We start from the raw sequence: 19,474 nt of genomic DNA on the forward strand, positions 1-19,474 counted from the left end.
CTCCGCTTTAGACGGTCTGTGTTGAACATCTTGTGGTAATCAGGTACGTGACCATTCCAGCAACGCACAGTGCGGAGGAAATCAGATCAGCATTGGAAAACCAATGCAGTGATGCTTCACGCGGATGGGCCGTGATAGACAACTTTCAAGTTCACGATGCACCAGAAAAAAAGTTCAAATGTGGAACACTTTACGGGTGGAAATTTTTCTCTGAATTGTATGAAAATTATTTGCAATTTAGTAATTGCTTCCGGATCCGCCTGCGAGGCGTAGAGCCCGGGTCCAGCTCAGCAGTGGAGTCTTTGAGGAAGACAGGTTTCATCAACTACTTCGGACTCCAGAGATTCGGTTGGGACAAGGGTGACGGCGCATCAAGTCATGTATGAAACTACAGAGTTGGGAGCTCATATCGGAGGATTAGAAAGTTCGGATAAGGATATTTTATTTTCTTGGGAAAATTCGAAAATTTTTGTATTTCGATCGGAATCGTTTGAAGCTGAAACTACAGCAAGGTTTAGATATAATGATGATCTATGTTCGAGGTGAAAGTTCGCTCCTAAAATGTTCAAATGGTTTGAAATTCCCTTGCGGATGTGCTAGTGTAATATTGCTTAGGTCTACACTGGTGCTGCAATCATTACACGAGATTTCAACCGTGCCGTTCGATCATATTTGCGGCCTCTGGCAGATGACATTTCGGAGGATGCTCAAGTGAGCGACCAGGCGAATGACGAAATTGAAATGCTCGTTAAGATAGATACGAAGGGCATGGCTTGAGACGGGAGATGCTCATAAGGCGGCTGAGGCTCTGGCCAAAGCTAGTACTCGCGACAACCGGGATATAAGCCTGTACTACTCTATAGAGGATTCACTTTAGTTGCTCGATAGGTATCGGGCTATGCTGCTGGAGTTGGCTACTTGTCGTGATAAGGGCCGGCATGCGATGATGCTCATACCAAAGACATTGTGGCATCTGCTTGCGGCCTCATACGTCTCTTGTTTGTGGAATCGTTTGGCGAGCCAGTACCGATGGTGACTTGGCTGTAGTGATGATTGTATCTCAGGCGTATACGTGAGGGAGGCCTCCGTGTTACGGTTGGAGACTTAGTCGAGGACCCGACGAGTCGAGAGCTGCGCTTGATTCGGTCCGAGGAGGATTCAGCAGGGTGAGAACCATACTGTATAGTGACAGACCGAATAGGTCATTTGGTATGGAGTTTTCTTTAGCAGTTTCGTATAAAAAAGACCCCAGTCGTACAGTGCTACTATAGGCTCGAGCCATGATGTTAGTCGTACATGTTGATAGCAATGTTTAAATTCTATCTGCGAAGTATCAGAGCGATTATCAATAATCTCGGGAAGAAGCGCTCATTTTTCACATTTGCATATCAAATTGGCACGCACTGTAGTAATGCACTTCAAGTTTTTAATCTCTACAGCTCTAACAAGTAAGCTCTATAAGTGCGCTTAACTCTAGCACAGCTCCGGGCGATGCTTCCTGGGCCTAAATCTCGTACATTATCAGCTCGCACATTTTCCCATGAAATACATTTTTTCCCGTAACGTTGGGTAATTTGTATGTTGGGTAATTTGTGTGGCAGTGGTAATGTATTCCACGGTCATGAAGTACGTCGGATAATTACCTAGGTTTTCAATGAGTGAGCGCAATTTCTACTTCCACTGCCATGTCGCTAACGCTTTGGCTGACTAGAGTACCTCGGGCGAATATTACAACTATACACACCACGAAAACGTATCTCCACTGTATGAATTTCAACTCTCTGGGCATCCGCATGAGTCCGTCCTAGAGAAATTGCCTTCCGTTGGTATCGGACAGATACACCATCCATGATGTTCGGTTGCCGCAGCTCGGCGAGCAAGTGGAAGGCGAATGCAGGGTCTTGACCGCTGGAGTTAATGTGGAAGAACTGTGGGTCTTTGAAAAGATCCTCGTGTTGATCGCTGATCTCCGTTATAGGTACGCAAAGTTGATACGGGAGTCGGAAGAGCGGGGTGAGATTCAGATTGGCTCATGGTCCGATGCGAAGTATAACTTTTCCGACCTTGGTTTCAATCAAAAGCTCACCACAATACCTAGACGCCTTGTGGTGCGTCCCACAGCGTTGTTGGCAGCAGAAGAGTCAAATGGCGAACGACTGCCGTACATGAACAACCTCCTACTCGATGTGAGTGGCTGACCAAGTTGTTATTTTATTGTTTATACATGCCTTAGTTCCATCTTCCACGAGGATCATACGCAACAATGCTACTCCGAGAGATCATGGAGGGAAGGAATTGATCATTGCATGTTTGACATTCACTGTTTCTGTCTTCACCCGTTTCATTCCAAATGTTCCTTGAAGAGTTTCGTGCTCAGTGGGATTTATTAAGTGCGAGGGGCACGACTGATGTGACCGTGTTAGCACGATGTTAGCAAACTCTGTAAAGCCTCAGTTGGCATAATCAATTCAATGCAGCGATACATTCGAATCTAATTCTGCAAGGTTCTTGCGAGCTATTGCGCTCGTGATACGTAGCGCATGCCTACATCAGTGTACGCCCACTGTGTCGTCACGTGGGTCTCGAATGCCTGACCTCAGTCTCTGAAGCTTAAAAGCTTTTGAAAAGCAATTTGCGGTTCGCTGAGTTCGCGAGCTGTTCCCCATGCACTGCGATAATACCGGAAACCAGTGCTGAAATCTCCACAAACTCTCCAACCTATACTCGGGTTTCTGCTTGTTGCTATTTAATTTATCGGTGACAATGACGTATTTGACGCCTCACTCTTGACGAAGCGCTCTGCATAATGCTATTGAACTGTTCTGCATCTGATTTTGCTCCGATACGTGACGATGTGTTAATAACGGGTGACTCTAATGAGACAATATTGCTTTCGTTAGAGGAATGTTGAGAGCAGCTTTAACTTTTTTCACTTCTTTCCATTTCTCGTTTCTTGGAGCTCCTGCTCCGATAAGGCAACCTGTCCCCTCACCCTCCCTAATGTCGCTCGCAAGCCTTTTGTATTTAACTTTGATACGAGAGTGTCATGCAGAAAGTTATTGTAACAACAACATCAGTTGAGATCTCCTGATATGTGATGGAGATTGATGCATAGTTGGTCGCCGCACAGCATCCTGAGAAAGGTGATTCAAGCATGTTCGGGACGCGTGTACAGGAAAAACAGATCCGTAGAAGCCGGAACGTCCTTTACTCGGTGATTAGTGCTCACGAGAAATTTCTTTCCTATAATATCTCACCTGAACGGTTGCTTCGGGAGCTGCATCAGTAGCTCGAATGACTCGTTTGTGGCGAAGAAGAAAACCAAGACACGACTGACGAACGCTTCGCTCTCCTCGTCTTCATTCGGTTTAACGAGCTTGAACGGTAGATAACGACGAAACGTTTCTCACTCGGCGCAATTCACGGAAGGGAGCACGCGCTGTACCCGTATTTGAGCATGTTTAACGTCCTGGTCGTCTGATGATACTTCGCCATGCCACCGAACACACTTGTCACCTCTGAGGGGAGAAGTGACGAGAAACTCACAGGGCGCTGCGAACCCGACCCTAAAATGGGATCCCTGTCCTTGTCGATGCTCAACGCTATCGAACGAAGAACCTGAACGGCGACGATGCATTGTTGCGAACGGTTAAAATAGCACGGGTACTTTGATCATTCTGTCGTGATTCTGGAAGAAATCTCGGGCTCTCGGGTGAATCTTAGTCGCCCAAGCTGAGTAAAGATAGTCATCAGCAGTACGTACATTCCTCTACTGCAGGCCAGGGCCTGGCCTGACCGCCAGGCTATAATAAAAAACTCACTTTTGGCGAGCATCGAGACCTCGGCCTCTGATCTTGGGGAGAATTCATCAATCTGAGAGCTATCATGGGCGGCTGGGTTGTGAAGTGCAGGTTGGGATTCTTGTGTGGAAACGGGTTGATTTGTTGAGCTACTCATCGTATGTTCGTCTGAGTGGTCATATGATAGGCTACGGCCACTTATAGTCTTGCCTGTTTCCTTCCTTTTCCCGAGACACTTGGCGTGAATAATATCCCACAGCGGATCATCGGTTGAACAGAACCGAGCGAGAGACATTCTAACTGCTAAGTCAGTGCTCGATGGAAATGAACGATTCGTAACTCATTGACCCACAAGACCACACATTTCCTTCCCCTTCAAGCGAGTTGCGTGGAGCTCTCTATGTCCAAAAATGTAAAAATCATATGGTCATGAGTATTCTGGAGGTATTTTGGATATTTTCCTGGTGGGGAGCCTCTCCAGGAGAGGTATCTAACCCTGCTTAGGACATACGGTTCAAGGGAATTAATGCTTCATTGTTCGACACTCAATTCGCTCGAGTCATGCATGGCCATCAGTCGTGTATCGTTCGCGTATCGGGTGGAGAATATTGGGCCACCTGCTCCGGATGGCACTGGATGAGGTTGAATTTGAGTACAAAAGTATCATTTGATCACCAACACCAGTCGACAAGCATTGCCAACATCAGTTCAATCAATACTGCATTGATGGTATATCATGGACGGACTTCTTATCAACATCTTAAGTCATCCTGCCACCGCGAGGTCTGACAGGGAGCAACAGAGATAAGCAGATCACGTGTAAGAGCCTCTAGGTACCTGTCGACAGTGGCATTTGCACAATCTCCTCCCCAGAGCGCCCAAGTCTCTTGATCCCCTTGAGCTTCGAAGCTGCAACTTTCCCTGCCCTTTCAGCGTGCTTGACCGCGGCCGAGAGCTCTAAGATTCTTTCTTGGAGACCCTGCAAAATGAGCACTCTAGGCATCAGAGCTCTCCACTCTGACCACGGGGTAAAGGGGTCTGGGAAATGCTAGAGAGGCTGCAGCGATTGAACGAATGCCACAGCACTGTCCAATACTCACATCGAGCGATGTAATCCACGATTTCGTGACACTTTGGTCTCGGGACTCAAGCGCCTCTCGTTTCGCTTCAAGGTCAGCCCTGTATGCTTTGAGTTCGTCGACCTCCCGATCCAGCGCCTCCGTTCCGCGCTCGATTTTGCCACTGAGCAGAGCCCGGTACCTGATAGAGCCGGATGGACCGTCCGAAATGTGATGATGGCGAATCCACACTGATAGCTCAATTTTATGATGGCTTCCTTCAAGGCTCGCATCCGATCGACTCTTGCACTGAGAGCAGCTCGACTATCCCGGTATCTATACATGGCAATCTCTAGTTCTCGTCTTCTTCAGTTCTTGGTTATACATATAACATAGCGAAGCCCCTATGCGTCGCCCAGTGGCCGAGGTGTTTGAAGACGGAGTTCGAGAGGAGCTTTTATCCGTGCGCTTATCAGTCTACTGTAGGTAGTTTTGCTCGAGCGATTTCGCTAGTGGAAGCGACATGGCTATGCAAAGAGCTCACTTTTCCCGTTGTTTCTGTATGTACTGCTGTAGGTACTCGCTCATACGTGTTTCCTTCATCTGTGTCATTTTCATCTTTGCTAATGTGCGACGTTGACGCGCAGCCTGTTGCTCCAGTGCTCGGTGCTGAAGTGCGAGGAGATAACCGCAGTCTACTTCTGCGTTATTCTTTATATCGTATGCATATCCTTTCGAATCATAAGAGGCAAGCGTCAAGTTATTGGTTCGCATCGCACTGACCTCGTTCCTCAAGGCGCTAGCCTCTCTTCGCTTCTCAATGAGGATATTCATCGTTTCGCTTGGAGGCCGAGCTGATCCAGTCTTTTCCCTTACTCGCCTTTTGGTCGCGCTTCCAGCCTATCATGACACGACTCTAGTGAGATCGACCCGAGGCTCTCTCACATGCTCAATCGGCTTCTTGTCACGGGAGGGGTTTTTCGGTCTTCTCATCGAAGCTCGTCTCTCAGAAGATATAAAAGCATCCTCATAAGCATCAATCATGTCGTGAACACGAAGTCGAAGATCGGCGTTCTCGTCAATGAGTCGTTGCCACGATCGACATACGATCCTAACACGTAACACTCAAGTTTTTATCTTATCTCGGTTCCAGCTACCGATCGTCCTCAGAGGCTGTGGACTCAACTGGGGAATACAAGTCAGTATCAATAGGGGGAGGACGGCTTTGTTTTCTGTTTGCTAAGTCCATCGCCATGTAAAAACCACACTAACATTCATTCGCCATAATCACACTTTGACGTTTGACAATAACAAAGGTCACCCAGAAATCAAAACGCCCAACTTGGACTCAAAACCAACTAGCTCTTACAATATCTCGACAGAATAATGATACATTATGAACAAAAAACGCACGAAAAACCAGTGTATTTTTCATCTACAAAATCTAAACTAAGTTTCAAATTGGAAGCTTCTGAAATAATGATATAAATACACTTCCCCGTCTTACCCTGCCCACTGCCAGAAAATGTGCGCATAATGAACTTACGACAGCATTTAGTGACTTTGTTGGTTACCCAACAAACGCAACAAACTTGACAAGCTGAGAGAAACTACTCTACTGCTAGCCGGTTAAAACTTTAGAATTCATAGATACCATCATCGACAAAAGAATAAGAGAAACAAAATTAATCCATTTCTGAGGGGCAATAGACTGGCGAGGATTCATCACACTTGTCACCCTCAGAAGGTTCATAGCATAGATGAGGCTTATCGGAATTATACAATCCGAAGCACACATAGGGACCGGGTTGATCGACATACTTCTTACAGTATGATCCCCACTTAGAGTTCTTGCACTTAGGGGTCTCGGCACAAAGATCCTCACAGGTCTTATCAACCACCGGGCAAGAGACCGGGCTGTAAACCTTGTCACTGCAGTAGCCACCGTTGAAACCATCAGTTGGCTCAAAGCAATAGTCACCGTCACCCATATCAAGCAGACCGAAGCATACGCCGTTACCCTTGCAATAGGATCCCCAACCATAGTTCTTGCAACCAGGAGTCTCCTCACACAGCTCCTGGCAGTAGTTCCAGTCGGCGGCGGCGGCCGAGCCAAGGACGAAGAACGAACATAGGAGGCGCATCATTTCAACTACTTGGAGATGGGTAAAACTTCAACTGAATGGAAAGCTTGAACATGAATGTTGAAAGTAAACAAATAGACTAACGAAGCAATGGTTTCAATGGATATCATATACGCTCAGCTAGCACATACACTAGCGTAAAGATGTGTATCCTGTCTCAAGCTATGCACTAGCTGCACCATCAGTCAGGGGTAGTGCAGATATCAGACAACTCCTCCACACTGCTCCTCCCAGCACAAAAGACTCTACAAATTGTCACAGCTGCAAATAATATCACTAGTACTGTGACACCTTGTGTCACTGCGGGACGAACTTGAGACATTAGCAGGTCCCTACTTGAACGAGTCGTTCTATTGACTGCAAGACAGTGACGCTAGCTTCGGTTTTTCTCTGTTATTTTACAAACAATGGTCAATAATGAGACAGCACGTATGAAGTCTTCTTTCCGGTTGCGTTCACCGGGAAACACTCAGCGGTAGAGAGTTCCACAAGCCGAGTACTGTAATCTAGCGGGAATAGATGGTGATGTCACTATTCTTTTTCGAGACCACCAACTGGTGCTCTTGCCGCCCCCCTAAGACTATGTTCATTGACAACCCGAGCGTAGCAGAGAAGGTGATCAATCTTCACAAAGTTGGTCCTGTAAATGTTAGCTCTGTTCAATAACATTCTCTGCACCATGGAGGGAAAATACGAAAAGGAGTCGCAGCTCTTGAGATCAATTCACTCGAACTTACAGAGAAGGAGCACTGATACGGTCAAACAGATACAGCAACAATGTTCCCACAACGTATGCAGTGACGCCGCGATCTGGCAAGAAGAGGGTTGACAGTGACTAGAAAGAGCAGCAAAGACAAAGGAACAACGGGATACAAGCAGCGTGACAAGATGCCACTGTTAATCAGCAATGACCGCAACCTCAAAATGGAGCTTCCTTCGACAGCATACTCGGGTGATATCGCAGACACTCATCAGTAGGCTCCTCCTCGATGTGAATGAAAGTACGTCTCACCGTGAGTAACCCTGCACCATGCTCAACCCTCGACTGACGGTCATGTGACTCCGCTGGTGCGGTGACCTCCTCATGAGGTTTAACCAATTTGGACGAAGTGGCCGCGGCTTTTTCTGCGGCTCTACGCCGAGCCAAGCGCCTTGGTGACATTAATGACGACACTTTAGTAGTGCTGGCCACTGAGCCTTTCTTCACCTTTGGTTTACCAACAACATGCCATTCACCATCATTGCCACCAGCCTCTGGCTCAGGGGGCAGCGACAACCCTGCTTCTGGCCTCAATGGAAGCTTTGGGGCCTCGCCTGGATGCCCTTTGGGGCCCGGTTCGAGATTAGAGGGTACCGAAGATCTCAACGTATCCGAGGTATACTCTTCCGAAGTCATCATCACGCTGAACAAAAATGAAGCAGCAGACGAGGAAGAGGAGCTCGAAGTAGAAGAAGACGATGACGAGCTACTGCTGCTGCTACTGCTACTCGATGAGGACGACCGGAGCCTGCTTTTATCAGCCGGCTCAGACGTTGCGCAAGTTACGACAGACCCGGGTTTGGGTTCGGGAACAGTAGTGTGCGGTAGGCGTTTGGACGGTGTGGTCTTCGGCTTTGTTCTCTTTCCAGATTGGGTCAGTTGTGACTTCTTTCGTTGCTGCTGATCTCCAGAGTCAGTCGAGATCGAGCCGTTCGACTTCCTCTGTGGCTCCTTCGCTGGTGAAGAGGCCTCCTTCAGATACTTACTGCGAATTGACTCGAATTTGTCCCTGTAGTATTCGCTCAGAATACGCTGAGAAGAACAACAATAATCGTCATAACGATGATGACTATCTCCCCTACGAATTCCAGAGCTTGGGCTACAATTCCATCCACGACCACATGTCTCGGATCTCCTGTGGCGAAGTCCGTGAGACGATACCATAACTGAGTGAACAAACAGTTAATTAGTTGAGGCTAGACTGAAAGTTGTCACCTCCGTTCGCCGCACAATTCTCGAGCGCATTCTCTTAGTGTTCGCAAGGAAATCTTCACATCGATCGTGGATAAACTAAAACCAAACCATCACAACCTGAAATCAACTTTGAAGAACTTACAGGAAGAAGCGTGTCGTTAAGCACCGGGTGGTACTTGGGCTGAAGCACGTCTGGTTTAACACTGCGGTCGTGCGCAAGAGCTGACCACAACAACATGAGAGCTCTCAGGGTCTCCAACCTCACCTTGGGCCCCCGAAGAATCGAGCATATCCTGCATCAGCTTGGTACTGTTGAAGAGATAGAATGCTGACTGCCCAACAAGGCGCTTATGCTTGGGGTATTGGCCCATGGAGTGTAGCTGTTGCTTTCTTGCTTCCTAATAGCGACCAGATCAACTCTGCCGACTCCTACCATAAATCTACCAAATCTATCTCGTTTATCCGTGACACCAGTTCTGCATCGACGATAGTGAGGAGTTCCTGTTTGGCTTTAGTCGGCAACCTCCGAAACGCCTCGAGGACATCTCCTCTGCTGACCTACACCCGACTGGCAGTGCGACTAACGCATGGTCGTTCGGACTCACCAGTGGAACAGTCTTATCAACCTTTGCCATGAACGCCGGTATGAGTACTGTCACTTGACTGCCTCTCTTATGTGGATTCTCATGGTACGTCAACGCCCGAACAGGCTCTGCTATTGTAGATGCACTACCACCACCGGAGCCCCGTGGCATACAGTAGAATTCAACTGATCGTTTACCGCAAGTGAGGATCTGTTTTCTGTGAGAAACCCAGACGCAGTCGTCCCAATGAGGCTGAACACAGAATGCAAAAGTTCTGATAGTCGCCCCCCCCCTGCGGAAAAACTGCCCGACCCCCTGCATCCACTGAGCACGACACGGAATCAGTCACTGAAATCATCAAGATACATACATGTGAGCATAGCAATCGTCGGCGACGATGTATTTTTCGCTCGCCTCCTGCTGTCCATGTCGATCTCGCTCCGAGGGAGTCTCAACACTAGGACTAACGTCGCTGACCCGTCTTTTCCTGGATTTTCCATGCTAACACACATCGCCCTTCGCTCGTCGCGAGCACGTCTGCACCGCCAGACTTCCGACATATCATTTCTCAGTTTGGCTCAGGGGAAGCCCCCCTCCAAGGGCTCTATTCAGGTTAGGACAGACGTTTTACTGTGCTCGAGCACCCTATATTTTCGACTATATATTTTCGAATGCATTCGGGCTCCCGAAGGAGGTGTGCCGCTCGTGAATTCACAACTACGTCTCAAGCAGCTTCCCAGGACTACTCAGAGGCTCACTAAAGATCAGCTTAGAGCTCACAGTTATCGCAAAAACGTCAGGTAGGAGTATGGTCGTCATGGACGGCACCAAATAGCCGTTGCTATTTAGATGTACAAGGATCCAGCCCATGCCCCTCAATGCGGACTCACACTGGGAGGGAGAGCGCTCAGCGCCACGATGTGAAGAAAGAGCGGTAAGACAAATAACCTACTGATCGACGAGCACCGCTACTACCTTTCGAATGATCAAGTCGATAGTCAACTCCATCGCAGCCAGAGAGAGATGTCGCCAACAAGGTGTAATTCATAATCACCTATTTCGAAAGTCGCCAACAAGTCAACCATAGTCTCTGCCGAGGCAAGCTGCAAACCAACAAGTTGCAGGTGTGGAATAAACACACAATTTCTCCTCATTTGAGCTCCTACTCTGAATAACACGTGCCACGGGGTCACTAATAAAAGCATCTCCCTATGAACTATGCATAAAACTATGCATCGGACGAACTCTTTGTGCCGTGAACTTTCATTCTCGCTATAGCAGAAAAACACAGACTACTATGTTTTCCAGATACTGCTCACAGCCCGTCACTATATCAGCTCTATTGCTACATACAAAGAAGAAGACAACCCAGGTACCAATAGAGAGCTAAAATATTTTCCTCATTGTTACACATGCGACAATCAGGCACTCGTCCCGCCCCTATGAACAGGCTAGAGACGCTACCCCCGACTGTCCCACAGGGCGAGCTCTCATCCTTACCATAAATTCACCCTCCATAGAGATTTCCCACAAGCCATCCTCTGCGAATCAGCATGCAAGAACAATCATCTCCAACAACGCTGTAGGGCGACCCAAAACTGTGATACCACAACTCGTCCAACTCAGGCTCAGAAAAGGAGCATTCAGAAAAATGGGAAATTAAACAAGTAAATATACTACGCTCAGTCACGAGAACTCCACCTCATGCGACGGTGACGCGGACGATCGCTGTCACCACTACCACTGGGCATCGTCCCCTCGTAAATTCCCATCAGGATCGACGTCTTACACACTGGGCAAGTCGGACTGCTCTTCAGCCACTCATCTATGCATGCAGCATGATATCGATGCATGCACGGCAGAGTCCTTAACATCTCCCCCTTCTTGAGACTATCCATACACACCGCACAGTTGCCCCGTGCTTCCTTACACGTAGACTGTATAGTAAGCGCGGCAATTTCCCCCTCAGTCGCACCGGCAGCCGGTCCGCCCTGAGCCGCTATTATCGCAGCCAACGGAGAGTCGTCCATACTGTCACCTTCCTCAGATGCGGCGCCTGATAGTGTAGCCATCACCCCTTGAACCAGTGTATGCCCGACAGCACCAACAACAGCACGCAAGCTGTTCCTTATGTGAGGCCCACCTCCACTGGACTCGCTAGCACTATCATTCACCCGATCCGACGTCGATCTGGAGTCATCACTGCTCCCCCTCGGTAAAGGGAACTCCCTAGCGCTCAAGAAGGAAGCCTCTGAGTCACTCCTGTCGAGCGGGGCGGCCGGCCTGGTCTCCTCTGCCGTCGCGTTCTCGCTGTCTACACTCAGGAATGCCGGCCGGCTCACAGGGCGTACAAATTCTTGATCAGTTTCGCCTAAGGCCGCAGCCAACCTCAGAGCTACTACCCGGTCGTGCTCTATGTCCTGTGCTTGCAGAATAGCAGTGACCATTTGCGCTACTGTAGCGTCTTGTGGCACATCCAACTCGTCCGCTTGAACTCGAAGGACCTCTCGCGGCAGCTCCTGAAGGTAGGACCTCCGATCAGCCACCTCCATACGCTGTGTCGATGAGGTCGACGAAGAGTCGTCAGAAGCTGACGATATTGCCATTGGCGATGCCGCAAACATCTTGGGAAAACAAGCTGAGCCAGAGCAAGACAATAAACAAACCGGAGATCCTACAGGGCATTGACCACAGCAATAGCGCTACTTCCACAGTCCAGGGCTGCGGGCGCGACCAGGCTCGCTAGAAATTTGATAGGGCTTTCGAACGTATAAGTGTCATTGAACAACTCCCACTTCTGATCGAGAAACACGGTTTTAGATATTTTTCGGGCCACTCGTCATCAAATCCTACACTATCTCCTGTGAAACCCGAAATCCGTCTACCAGGGGCACGAATGAATTCAGCAATTCAACGGTGCATGACTCGCCTCCCCAAAAAGAGACTTCTTAGAGCATCTTATGAATTGCTTATATAATTTCACCGATTCACCAATACGACGTCCCTGCGAAATAACAGATCGAACGCTAGTCGGGAATACTACATTGGAGTTTCACCCTAGTGATATGAAAAACACTACTGAAAAACATGTTTCACGACTACTGCATACCGCGTATATCGTGTTTTTTTCACCGAGTTTTACGCCACTCCACGCAAAGCGGGTGAATCTCCGTTAATGCAGCTGACACGAACATCTACTACCCCGACCATAAAACCCCTGGAGAGTCCATCACCATTATCAGTTGCCTCGTCAATGGCATCACTCCCATCTGTCATGTTGTAGTGCAACACAACACACTCCTCCAGTTCACGATTGGACTATCTACGACTACTGGCACGAGCAGAATACCGGAAACAGCTGAGCTCTGTGTAAAATCAATTCTCGCATCCTGTTGGAATTGCCTCAAAATGGATGGGAACATTGGCAAGAGCTGAGAACTGTGGAATCTGCTGAATATATTAATAACGATATGAAAAAAGGGGAAGTACAGCAACTGATGAACAGCTGTATAACACTAGTTACTCATTCAGATGTGGAATAGGCCTCTTAGTGGCCCTCAGCAGAAGTCGAGGGACCCCCCAGGGCCGGTAAAAATCCCTTAGTATATCCCATAAGAACATGGCAGACTTCTGCGCCACGTTCAATGACGACTTTACGACGATTCTCCCCAATGGTCTTGTCGAGACCTGCATATTCTCAATAGTTGATATGCGATATCTCTTCGAGCCTACCTCGAGTGGTGATCGTAATGAGCTTCTCCTTGGCACGGATAACCCCACCGATGAGGCGATTGTCGGGATTGAAGGCGACATGGACGTTAACATCGAGATAGCAGGGAATGCTCTCGAAAGTAGCAGAGGCGACCTAGATCAGTTTCCACGCGACCAGAGGGTATTTCTAACTTACCTTGAAAGTGTCTAATGCCGTCTCCTGTAGATGAGTCAGCTGACGGCGACAGTCCTCAGCCAGCCCTGTGATCCTAGACTGCACGATCTGCTTATTGACAGGAATAGCCTCTCTGATTCGTCCAATGAACGTCATAATGACGCCGGAGCTACTGCGAATTCTCTGAGGGAAATTGTCACCAAAACTCCCAGGTAGCCCAGGTCACCTTGAGCAGTTTGCTGCCTGCATCTAAAACTCCATCTAGACAAGAATCCACTCGGATCACCCAGGGTCGAGTAAGCTCAATGACAAATGGGAACTTCTCTCGTGCAGTCTTGACCGGTAGGTAATCTCCCAACCACGAGAGAGATCTGTTGACAGCACTGCTCAGGACCTGGGCTGGCATCAGGAGTAAATCAATAACCCTAGGACGCGAAACGCACGGAGTAAACTGCTTTATAATAAAAGCAATATAACGACGCTGAATGGGACTGAAAATAGTAACAAAGGTCTTATAGACCGACTCTGGTTGAAACCGTTTGTTAGTCGAGTGTTCGCATATTTTCCGCTCATTCTCCTCAATGTGCAGGGAGGAGCCCAGACTCCGAGTGCATCAAAATTGACATCAACCCTCTTGTCAATGTTACTTTAAAGCCAGAGGGTAGTAGTTTAACCCTCAGCTACCTCTTCTGGCCGGTCATTACTCGTATAGAGCGGTTGTTATCTTGACACGAAGTTGAGACTGGGAAGCCCCAGGACGATACCGAGAACGCTGCTGCTGATAGACGGCCTTCTAGCTGTGATATACTCCAAATGGTACCACTCCACGGTCACATCCTCCACAACCTACCTTAGTTTGCACCAATGACCGGAAATTTGAATTTGCCCTACCTAAGGGCCCATCTGCCCAACACTCCTCAACCTTCGGTGGTCGTCAGAGGCTCTTACCAATACAGGATCTGACCACTCCTCCAATGGGGCAACTCTGAATGTCTGACAAGTGCTCCAACATGAGCGTAGGTCGACCAAACCAACACTTGTGGTATCCCCCCGGCCCGGCCAAAGGCCCCGCCGTATACGAAGGATGAACACTCCTCAGCGGCCCATTACCGTCTGAAACTGGAGCACCAAAACCAGGCCTCCAACTATGCGTACGGGAATGCCGAAGATATACTTGCGCAGAATGTTGTTCGGAATGCGTCGTTTTAACGCGCGTAAAAACGCTCAAACCCCTCGGGACTTTCTCCACGCATAATCGTTTGAACATCGTTCTGCGGGATTATTCTCGTAGCGTTGCGCGGTCGCCAGGGGTGCCAGGAGATGACGGAGTAGAGTAGAAGAGTAGTAGAGAGCTGGATCAAAGCTGTCAAAGCGTGGGACCAGACGTAGGGACTTCTACTCGATCCGAAGGTACCCCTGTTCAACCGCGGGTTGGCTCAGCCGGAATCCTCACCACGTAGAGTTCTTACTAACGTAGGAACCCAACATCACAATTAGATCTAATGGATTTGCTACTCAATCGCACTAGTGAGACCACTACATATAGACCAAGTGCTAGTCAAGCGAGATTACAACGTAAGAGCAACTGCTCCCAGTCGTAAACGACGCACGTTCACAGTCAAAGAGAGAACACGTAGCCACAGTAAGCTACGGTTGTCTAGTATCAATCTAGAACTCTAACTCTCAGATAGAACAGAGGTGTGCAATCAATCTCATCATCTTCAACGTGAGTGAAACGTCCTGCCGTTTCAACACCAAGATACGTTGCGAAGATACGCCATCATCTTGAGCACTTAAGTCGTCTTGGTGTTCCTTTGCGCTTGCCTCGCGGCTCCGCGCATTGGCCACGGGAGACGTTGGCTTAAGTGGATCCCATCATAATTGACGTATACACCCAACGAGCCACCAATGACGATCCCAAAAAGTAAAAAATGAACTAGTCTAATAGTCGTCATCTATCATCATCGATTACCATAGTCGTCTACATAATTCTTCTAGTCGTCTAAGTCGTTATACCATAGAGCCTTGAAGTCGTCTACCAAAAAGCTAGTTGGTGTCGTTCTCGATCATAACGTAGTCACGATAGTAGACACGTTGTTCGGCCTGCCTCAGAGAGTCGAGACGTGCTTCTGCATCCACACTGTCGACGCTCAGTAGCTGAATAGCGTGCTCGTACTTGGCAAAGACGTTAGCCATAGACTCCCCTAGGTTCTGGTGCAAGTCGTGAACCACGTCAGTACAGTTGTTGGACTTAGCGTGATCGGACAACGTGGACAGAAACGTACCCTTGTAGAGGCCAAGTAGACGTAGATACGTATAGTGAATACTCATAGGTATACGTTGGCACCTACGGGCTCTCAGATTAGCGTCGTGGGGCAGTGTAGGGACTCCGAGTATGTGACCAGTGGTACTAACGTCCCAACAACGTAGAGCCGACAGGAATCCTTCAACGAGAGACCAACGTAATAACTCCCCCAAAGTAGATATGACGTATTCCTCGGATAAGTACTCGTCGTCTACCATTTGTGGAGTAATAGTAGCATTGTCGTCCACGTCGAAGTAGGCCCTGCCTTTACGTACAAATTGACGTAGGCGACCAGTAAGGGAATTGCCAACGTAACACCACTCAACGTGGACTCAAAGGGAGTCAGGTACGTCTGGTCAATATTGGGTATGGTGTTGAACGTGAGTGACCCAGACGTCCAAGTAGTTGGCGTAGACAACCTCGTACTGATACCACGTGGGAGACGTGGGTAGGACCAATTCCACTTATAGAGACGCTGTAGTAGATGGCATACCCGACATAATCCCAAGTGCATGTACTTATAGTGATAGATAGTCGATAGGACCCTTATGAGGGCTGACGTATACTTGCTGTTACTAAGGTGGATCACACCGTCGTCATCTTCTTCGGCATGGCGGAGTCGCTCCGGGCTGGGATGACGTCTGACTATACCATGTCGATCAACGTAACAAATACGAGCCAACCTTCTTAGTTTACCACCCTTCATACCGAGTTCCTTGTAGGTGACCTTCTCAAGGAGAAGATTCTTGAAGTCCTTCAAGTCGTCGTCCAACTCTTGCGCACGTATTACGCAAGCACTGACACGGTCTTCGTAGTTACCATCCTGTAGTAGCTCTGGGTCGATCTCTTCCACGGGCTTGGCATAACGTGCGAGTTCACGTAGTTCTTCTTGTTGTTCAGTGGTAAAGGAGCCGTAGTTGGGTAGGTCAATACCGTCACAGTTGAGAGTCATCACCAGAGCACCGACCGTTGAAGAGTTGGTTGTGGCGTTAGCCACGGGAGAAGTAGTAACCTCCTCTACTAGTTTAGCACCAGTGGTTGTTGTTGACGTATTCGTGGCGTTAGCCACGGGAGAAGTAGGAATACATTGGGCGTCCCTGCCGTTGGCGGTTGCAGTTGTTGGTTCCGTGGCGTTAGCCACGGGAGAAGTGGTGTATTGTGAGCAGGGTTCTTCATCGTTGGTCTCGACTATATTCTCAGCCATCTCGTCATTCGTAATCTCCCTATAGTCAAAAACCACTTCGCTGACAGACATCGCCTTGCAGACGTGGGTACCGTCAATAACCTTGTCGTTGATCTTAGTTCGTGATATCGAGTCGGCATAGTTCAACTCAGAGGGTATGTGCTTGACGATAACGTCTAACTGCCGGCACATCTCCCTAATCTGCTTCAGTCTTCGTCGTTCAACGACAGGTAGCTTCTTGTCCCTACTGGGGCGTCGTAACCGATACACCGTGATCTCACTGTCACATAGGAGAACGACTTGTCGAGCTGGTAGATTAGGTACCAAGGGTTCTAGAGGTGACTGGTGAGGACGTAGACAAGTCTTGATGGGTAAGTAGGTTGATGTAGAACGTATCCAAGTGAGGGCGTGGTGTACAGCGACCAGCTCCTTACGTGGAATAGTCCACTTAGTCTGTGAGCTTGGGAAGACTCCTCCACGAGCCATGACCCTAGTAGTAGTATCTTCACCAGTGGTACACCTCACGTCCACACCCCAACATTCACCAGATGCATCTGATGAGACCAATAAGGGGTAATTCTCCAAGTCAATGAACCTCTCGAAGCCTATTAACGTAGTTATTTCCGTACACGACCTTGCCCATACTTTGATCCGATGGACCAAATCATCGTTGAGCTTGTCGTCCCAGTTTTTATGAGCCTGACAGACTTCTCGCCAAAGTAGTCGTCCTTGTATGTCTAGCTCAACGTAGAGGCCAAGAGGGTCGTAGAGAAAAGCCAAGGCTGCACAAGCCTGTAACTTAGTGACTTCACCATCTGGCACGTAGCCGGAGTAAACCGCGTGGAATTTGTCGACGTCTAACTTGAGCAGGTATCCAAGGACGGACTTCTTGGCACCGTCGTTACCGTCCGCAGTCAACCAGTTGCAGAAGGACTTAACGGGGTCATTACCGAAGCCATGTCCAGTGAAGACGTGAGAGCCGAACTCGTAACCAAGTCGTGCTTCCTCTCTAGTTCTCCCACCGTAATAGAGGTCATCAACGTATTTGAGTAGTAACATTCTAGTAGGTATAGAAGGACCTCGTAATATATACTCTACGCCAGTCGCAGAGGGCATTAATAGTGCCTGCTCGATCTGCACGTTAGAGAGTAGTCGTGGTGGTGAACCGGTAACTTCGGCCTTGTGTACCTCACGTTGTACAGACAGAGAGGACGTTAGAAGTCGTTCCATTTCCAGTACCACGTCGTGGCTACTTGCCTCTAGCATACAGGGGGCATTATTACTGCCAAAGGCGATACTCGACCATAGGACAGTATAGTTCCCAATACACGTATAACTGGAATAGCCAACGTCGTATAATGAAGCCTTCATCTGGCAGAATGCCTTGGAGACGTCGGCAGAGATGAAGTAGGGAAAGCTCCTCAGCTGTAGTAGTACTCCTTGTAGGTCGTTCTGGGTCTTACCGCCACGTTTAGTGAACTTGTTCAACGTACGGAAGTCTAGAACGATACGACAAGGCGTCGTAGGATGACTGTCTCTAAAGACCATGTGTGATGGCGTATAATGGTAGGGCTTAATAACGACAGTGCCCTCCAAAGCCGTATCACGTGTCATAACATCCCATGCCGTCTGACATTCGTCAAAGGTTGGGGGCTCGAGAGTACCGTCGACATAGTTGTTCTTGACGATTGTGCAGAATCCTCGAGTAGTATATACTTGTAGTGCTGCCTCAAAAGCATCACGTTGTTCTGGAGAGAGTCGTCTCGTAGAAGCAGTACCACGATGTGCAGCGTTATTGAAGTTGTTAGGTGGACGTTCTTCTCCCAACCAGGGTAACCGTACACATACTCTACCTAGGGGTGCCTTGGCATCCCACATCCAATGACGTAAGAGGACATCCCAAGGAGGTAGATTGTCGTCGGAGTTGTTGTCTACCACATCGTCGTTGTCGTGGTTCTCGTCATGGTGGGGGGTAGCCAAATCCACGTTGGGGGATGTTCTCGTCGATGCAGTAGAAGTATAGTGAACATAGTAGTCGTTCGTCGTAGGATCTTTTCCCGATTGGCTACAGTCGGCCTGGCCCACAAACAAGTCGTCTGGGTAAGTCCTCGTCGTAGGGAAAAGGGCCTTGTGTAGATCCGCTTCAGATGGCTCGGTACCAGAGTCTTGAAGTAGGAATAGTTGACGTATATGGTTGATCACGTACATAGCCGTGATCTCCTGTTGGTCTTTCTCCAGCTGGTTAGCTGTAGAGTAGTTGTCATTGAACCGTACTTCTTTAGGAGCCGAGTAAGGGCTGAAGTCGTGCTCGTCGTTAGTAGTAACATGCATACCGTGTGGGCTGACGCGGATGGTGGTGCGTAACTTACCCATGGTAGGACAACCAAGTAGTACCGGGACATATAAGTCATCAGACACCACGATGAACTCGTCGTAGATCGTAATACGGTTGGTGGAGACCTTGAGCATGACGATACCGTCGACGTTCAAAGCACCACCGTCAGCCACTATAATGTGATGGGCAGAGTTGGTGTAGATTTCTGCAGTGGGGGCCAGTCGT

General features: G+C 48.6%; 9 protein-coding genes across 9 annotated transcripts in view; 1 reads left to right on the forward strand and 8 right to left on the reverse strand.

Annotated features, from left to right (window-relative positions):
- Positions 1-2,299, forward strand: part of Pmar_PMAR006978 (tRNA pseudouridine synthase D, putative) — a gene marked incomplete at its 3' end in the record, with an annotated part of 4,916 nt that extends 2,617 nt beyond the window's left edge. The window contains exons 10-17 of the mRNA XM_002783404.1: positions 242-380; positions 616-711; positions 758-849; positions 889-1,023; positions 1,065-1,166; positions 1,838-1,930; positions 1,979-2,186; positions 2,234-2,299. Of these exons, the coding sequence (XP_002783450.1) occupies positions 242-380; positions 616-711; positions 758-849; positions 889-1,023; positions 1,065-1,166; positions 1,838-1,930; positions 1,979-2,186; positions 2,234-2,299 (931 nt within the window). The remainder of the gene's footprint in view (positions 1-241; positions 381-615; positions 712-757; positions 850-888; positions 1,024-1,064; positions 1,167-1,837; positions 1,931-1,978; positions 2,187-2,233) is intronic.
- A 1,167-nt stretch (positions 2,300-3,466) lies between these two features.
- Positions 3,467-3,732, reverse strand: Pmar_PMAR006979 (hypothetical protein; the record flags this gene model as incomplete). The annotated part of the gene is made up of 3 exons (XM_002783405.1): positions 3,467-3,516; positions 3,561-3,618; positions 3,668-3,732. Coding segments are annotated over 3 exons (173 nt in total), but the record flags the coding sequence as incomplete, so codon positions are not given.
- A 1,168-nt stretch (positions 3,733-4,900) lies between these two features.
- Pmar_PMAR006980 (hypothetical protein) lies at positions 4,901-5,060 on the reverse strand (the record flags this gene model as incomplete). Its single annotated transcript, XM_002783406.1, has 1 exon — positions 4,901-5,060. A coding segment is annotated over one exon (160 nt), but the record flags the coding sequence as incomplete, so codon positions are not given.
- A 1,483-nt stretch (positions 5,061-6,543) lies between these two features.
- On the reverse strand, positions 6,544-7,005 carry Pmar_PMAR006981 (hypothetical protein; the record flags this gene model as incomplete). The annotated part of the gene is made up of 1 exon (XM_002783407.1): positions 6,544-7,005. One exon carries the CDS (start codon positions 7,003-7,005, stop codon positions 6,544-6,546), a length of 462 nt encoding a protein of 153 aa, XP_002783453.1.
- Positions 7,006-8,784: 1,779 nt separating this feature from the next.
- Positions 8,785-9,327, reverse strand: Pmar_PMAR006982 (hypothetical protein; the record flags this gene model as incomplete). Its single annotated transcript, XM_002783408.1, has 4 exons — positions 8,785-8,928; positions 8,978-9,052; positions 9,099-9,178; positions 9,222-9,327. The coding sequence occupies 4 exons, from the start codon at positions 9,325-9,327 to the stop codon at positions 8,785-8,787; spliced, it is 405 nt and encodes a 134-aa protein (XP_002783454.1).
- A 1,895-nt stretch (positions 9,328-11,222) lies between these two features.
- Pmar_PMAR006983 (hypothetical protein) lies at positions 11,223-12,164 on the reverse strand (the record flags this gene model as incomplete). Its single annotated transcript, XM_002783409.1, has 4 exons — positions 11,223-11,365; positions 11,471-11,531; positions 11,579-11,596; positions 11,943-12,164. The coding sequence occupies 4 exons, from the start codon at positions 12,162-12,164 to the stop codon at positions 11,223-11,225; spliced, it is 444 nt and encodes a 147-aa protein (XP_002783455.1).
- Positions 12,165-13,087: 923 nt separating this feature from the next.
- On the reverse strand, positions 13,088-13,582 carry Pmar_PMAR006984 (hypothetical protein; the record flags this gene model as incomplete). The annotated part of the gene is made up of 3 exons (XM_002783410.1): positions 13,088-13,227; positions 13,273-13,405; positions 13,448-13,582. The coding sequence occupies 3 exons, from the start codon at positions 13,580-13,582 to the stop codon at positions 13,088-13,090; spliced, it is 408 nt and encodes a 135-aa protein (XP_002783456.1).
- A 1,890-nt stretch (positions 13,583-15,472) lies between these two features.
- Pmar_PMAR006985 (hypothetical protein) lies at positions 15,473-15,757 on the reverse strand (the record flags this gene model as incomplete). The annotated part of the gene is made up of 1 exon (XM_002783411.1): positions 15,473-15,757. The coding sequence occupies one exon, from the start codon at positions 15,755-15,757 to the stop codon at positions 15,473-15,475; it is 285 nt and encodes a 94-aa protein (XP_002783457.1).
- Positions 15,758-16,316: 559 nt separating this feature from the next.
- Pmar_PMAR006986 (hypothetical protein) overlaps positions 16,317-19,474 on the reverse strand; it is a gene marked incomplete at both ends in the record, with an annotated part of 4,190 nt that continues 1,032 nt past the window's right edge. The window contains 2 exons of the mRNA XM_002783412.1: positions 16,317-16,372; positions 16,431-19,454. Coding sequence (XP_002783458.1) covers positions 16,317-16,372; positions 16,431-19,454 — 3,080 coding nt within the window. The remainder of the gene's footprint in view (positions 16,373-16,430; positions 19,455-19,474) is intronic.

The sequence above is a fragment of the Perkinsus marinus genome, assembly GCF_000006405.1.
Source record: "Perkinsus marinus ATCC 50983 genomic scaffold scf_1104296937060, whole genome shotgun sequence".
NCBI classification, from domain to species: domain Eukaryota; phylum Perkinsozoa; order Perkinsida; family Perkinsidae; genus Perkinsus; species Perkinsus marinus.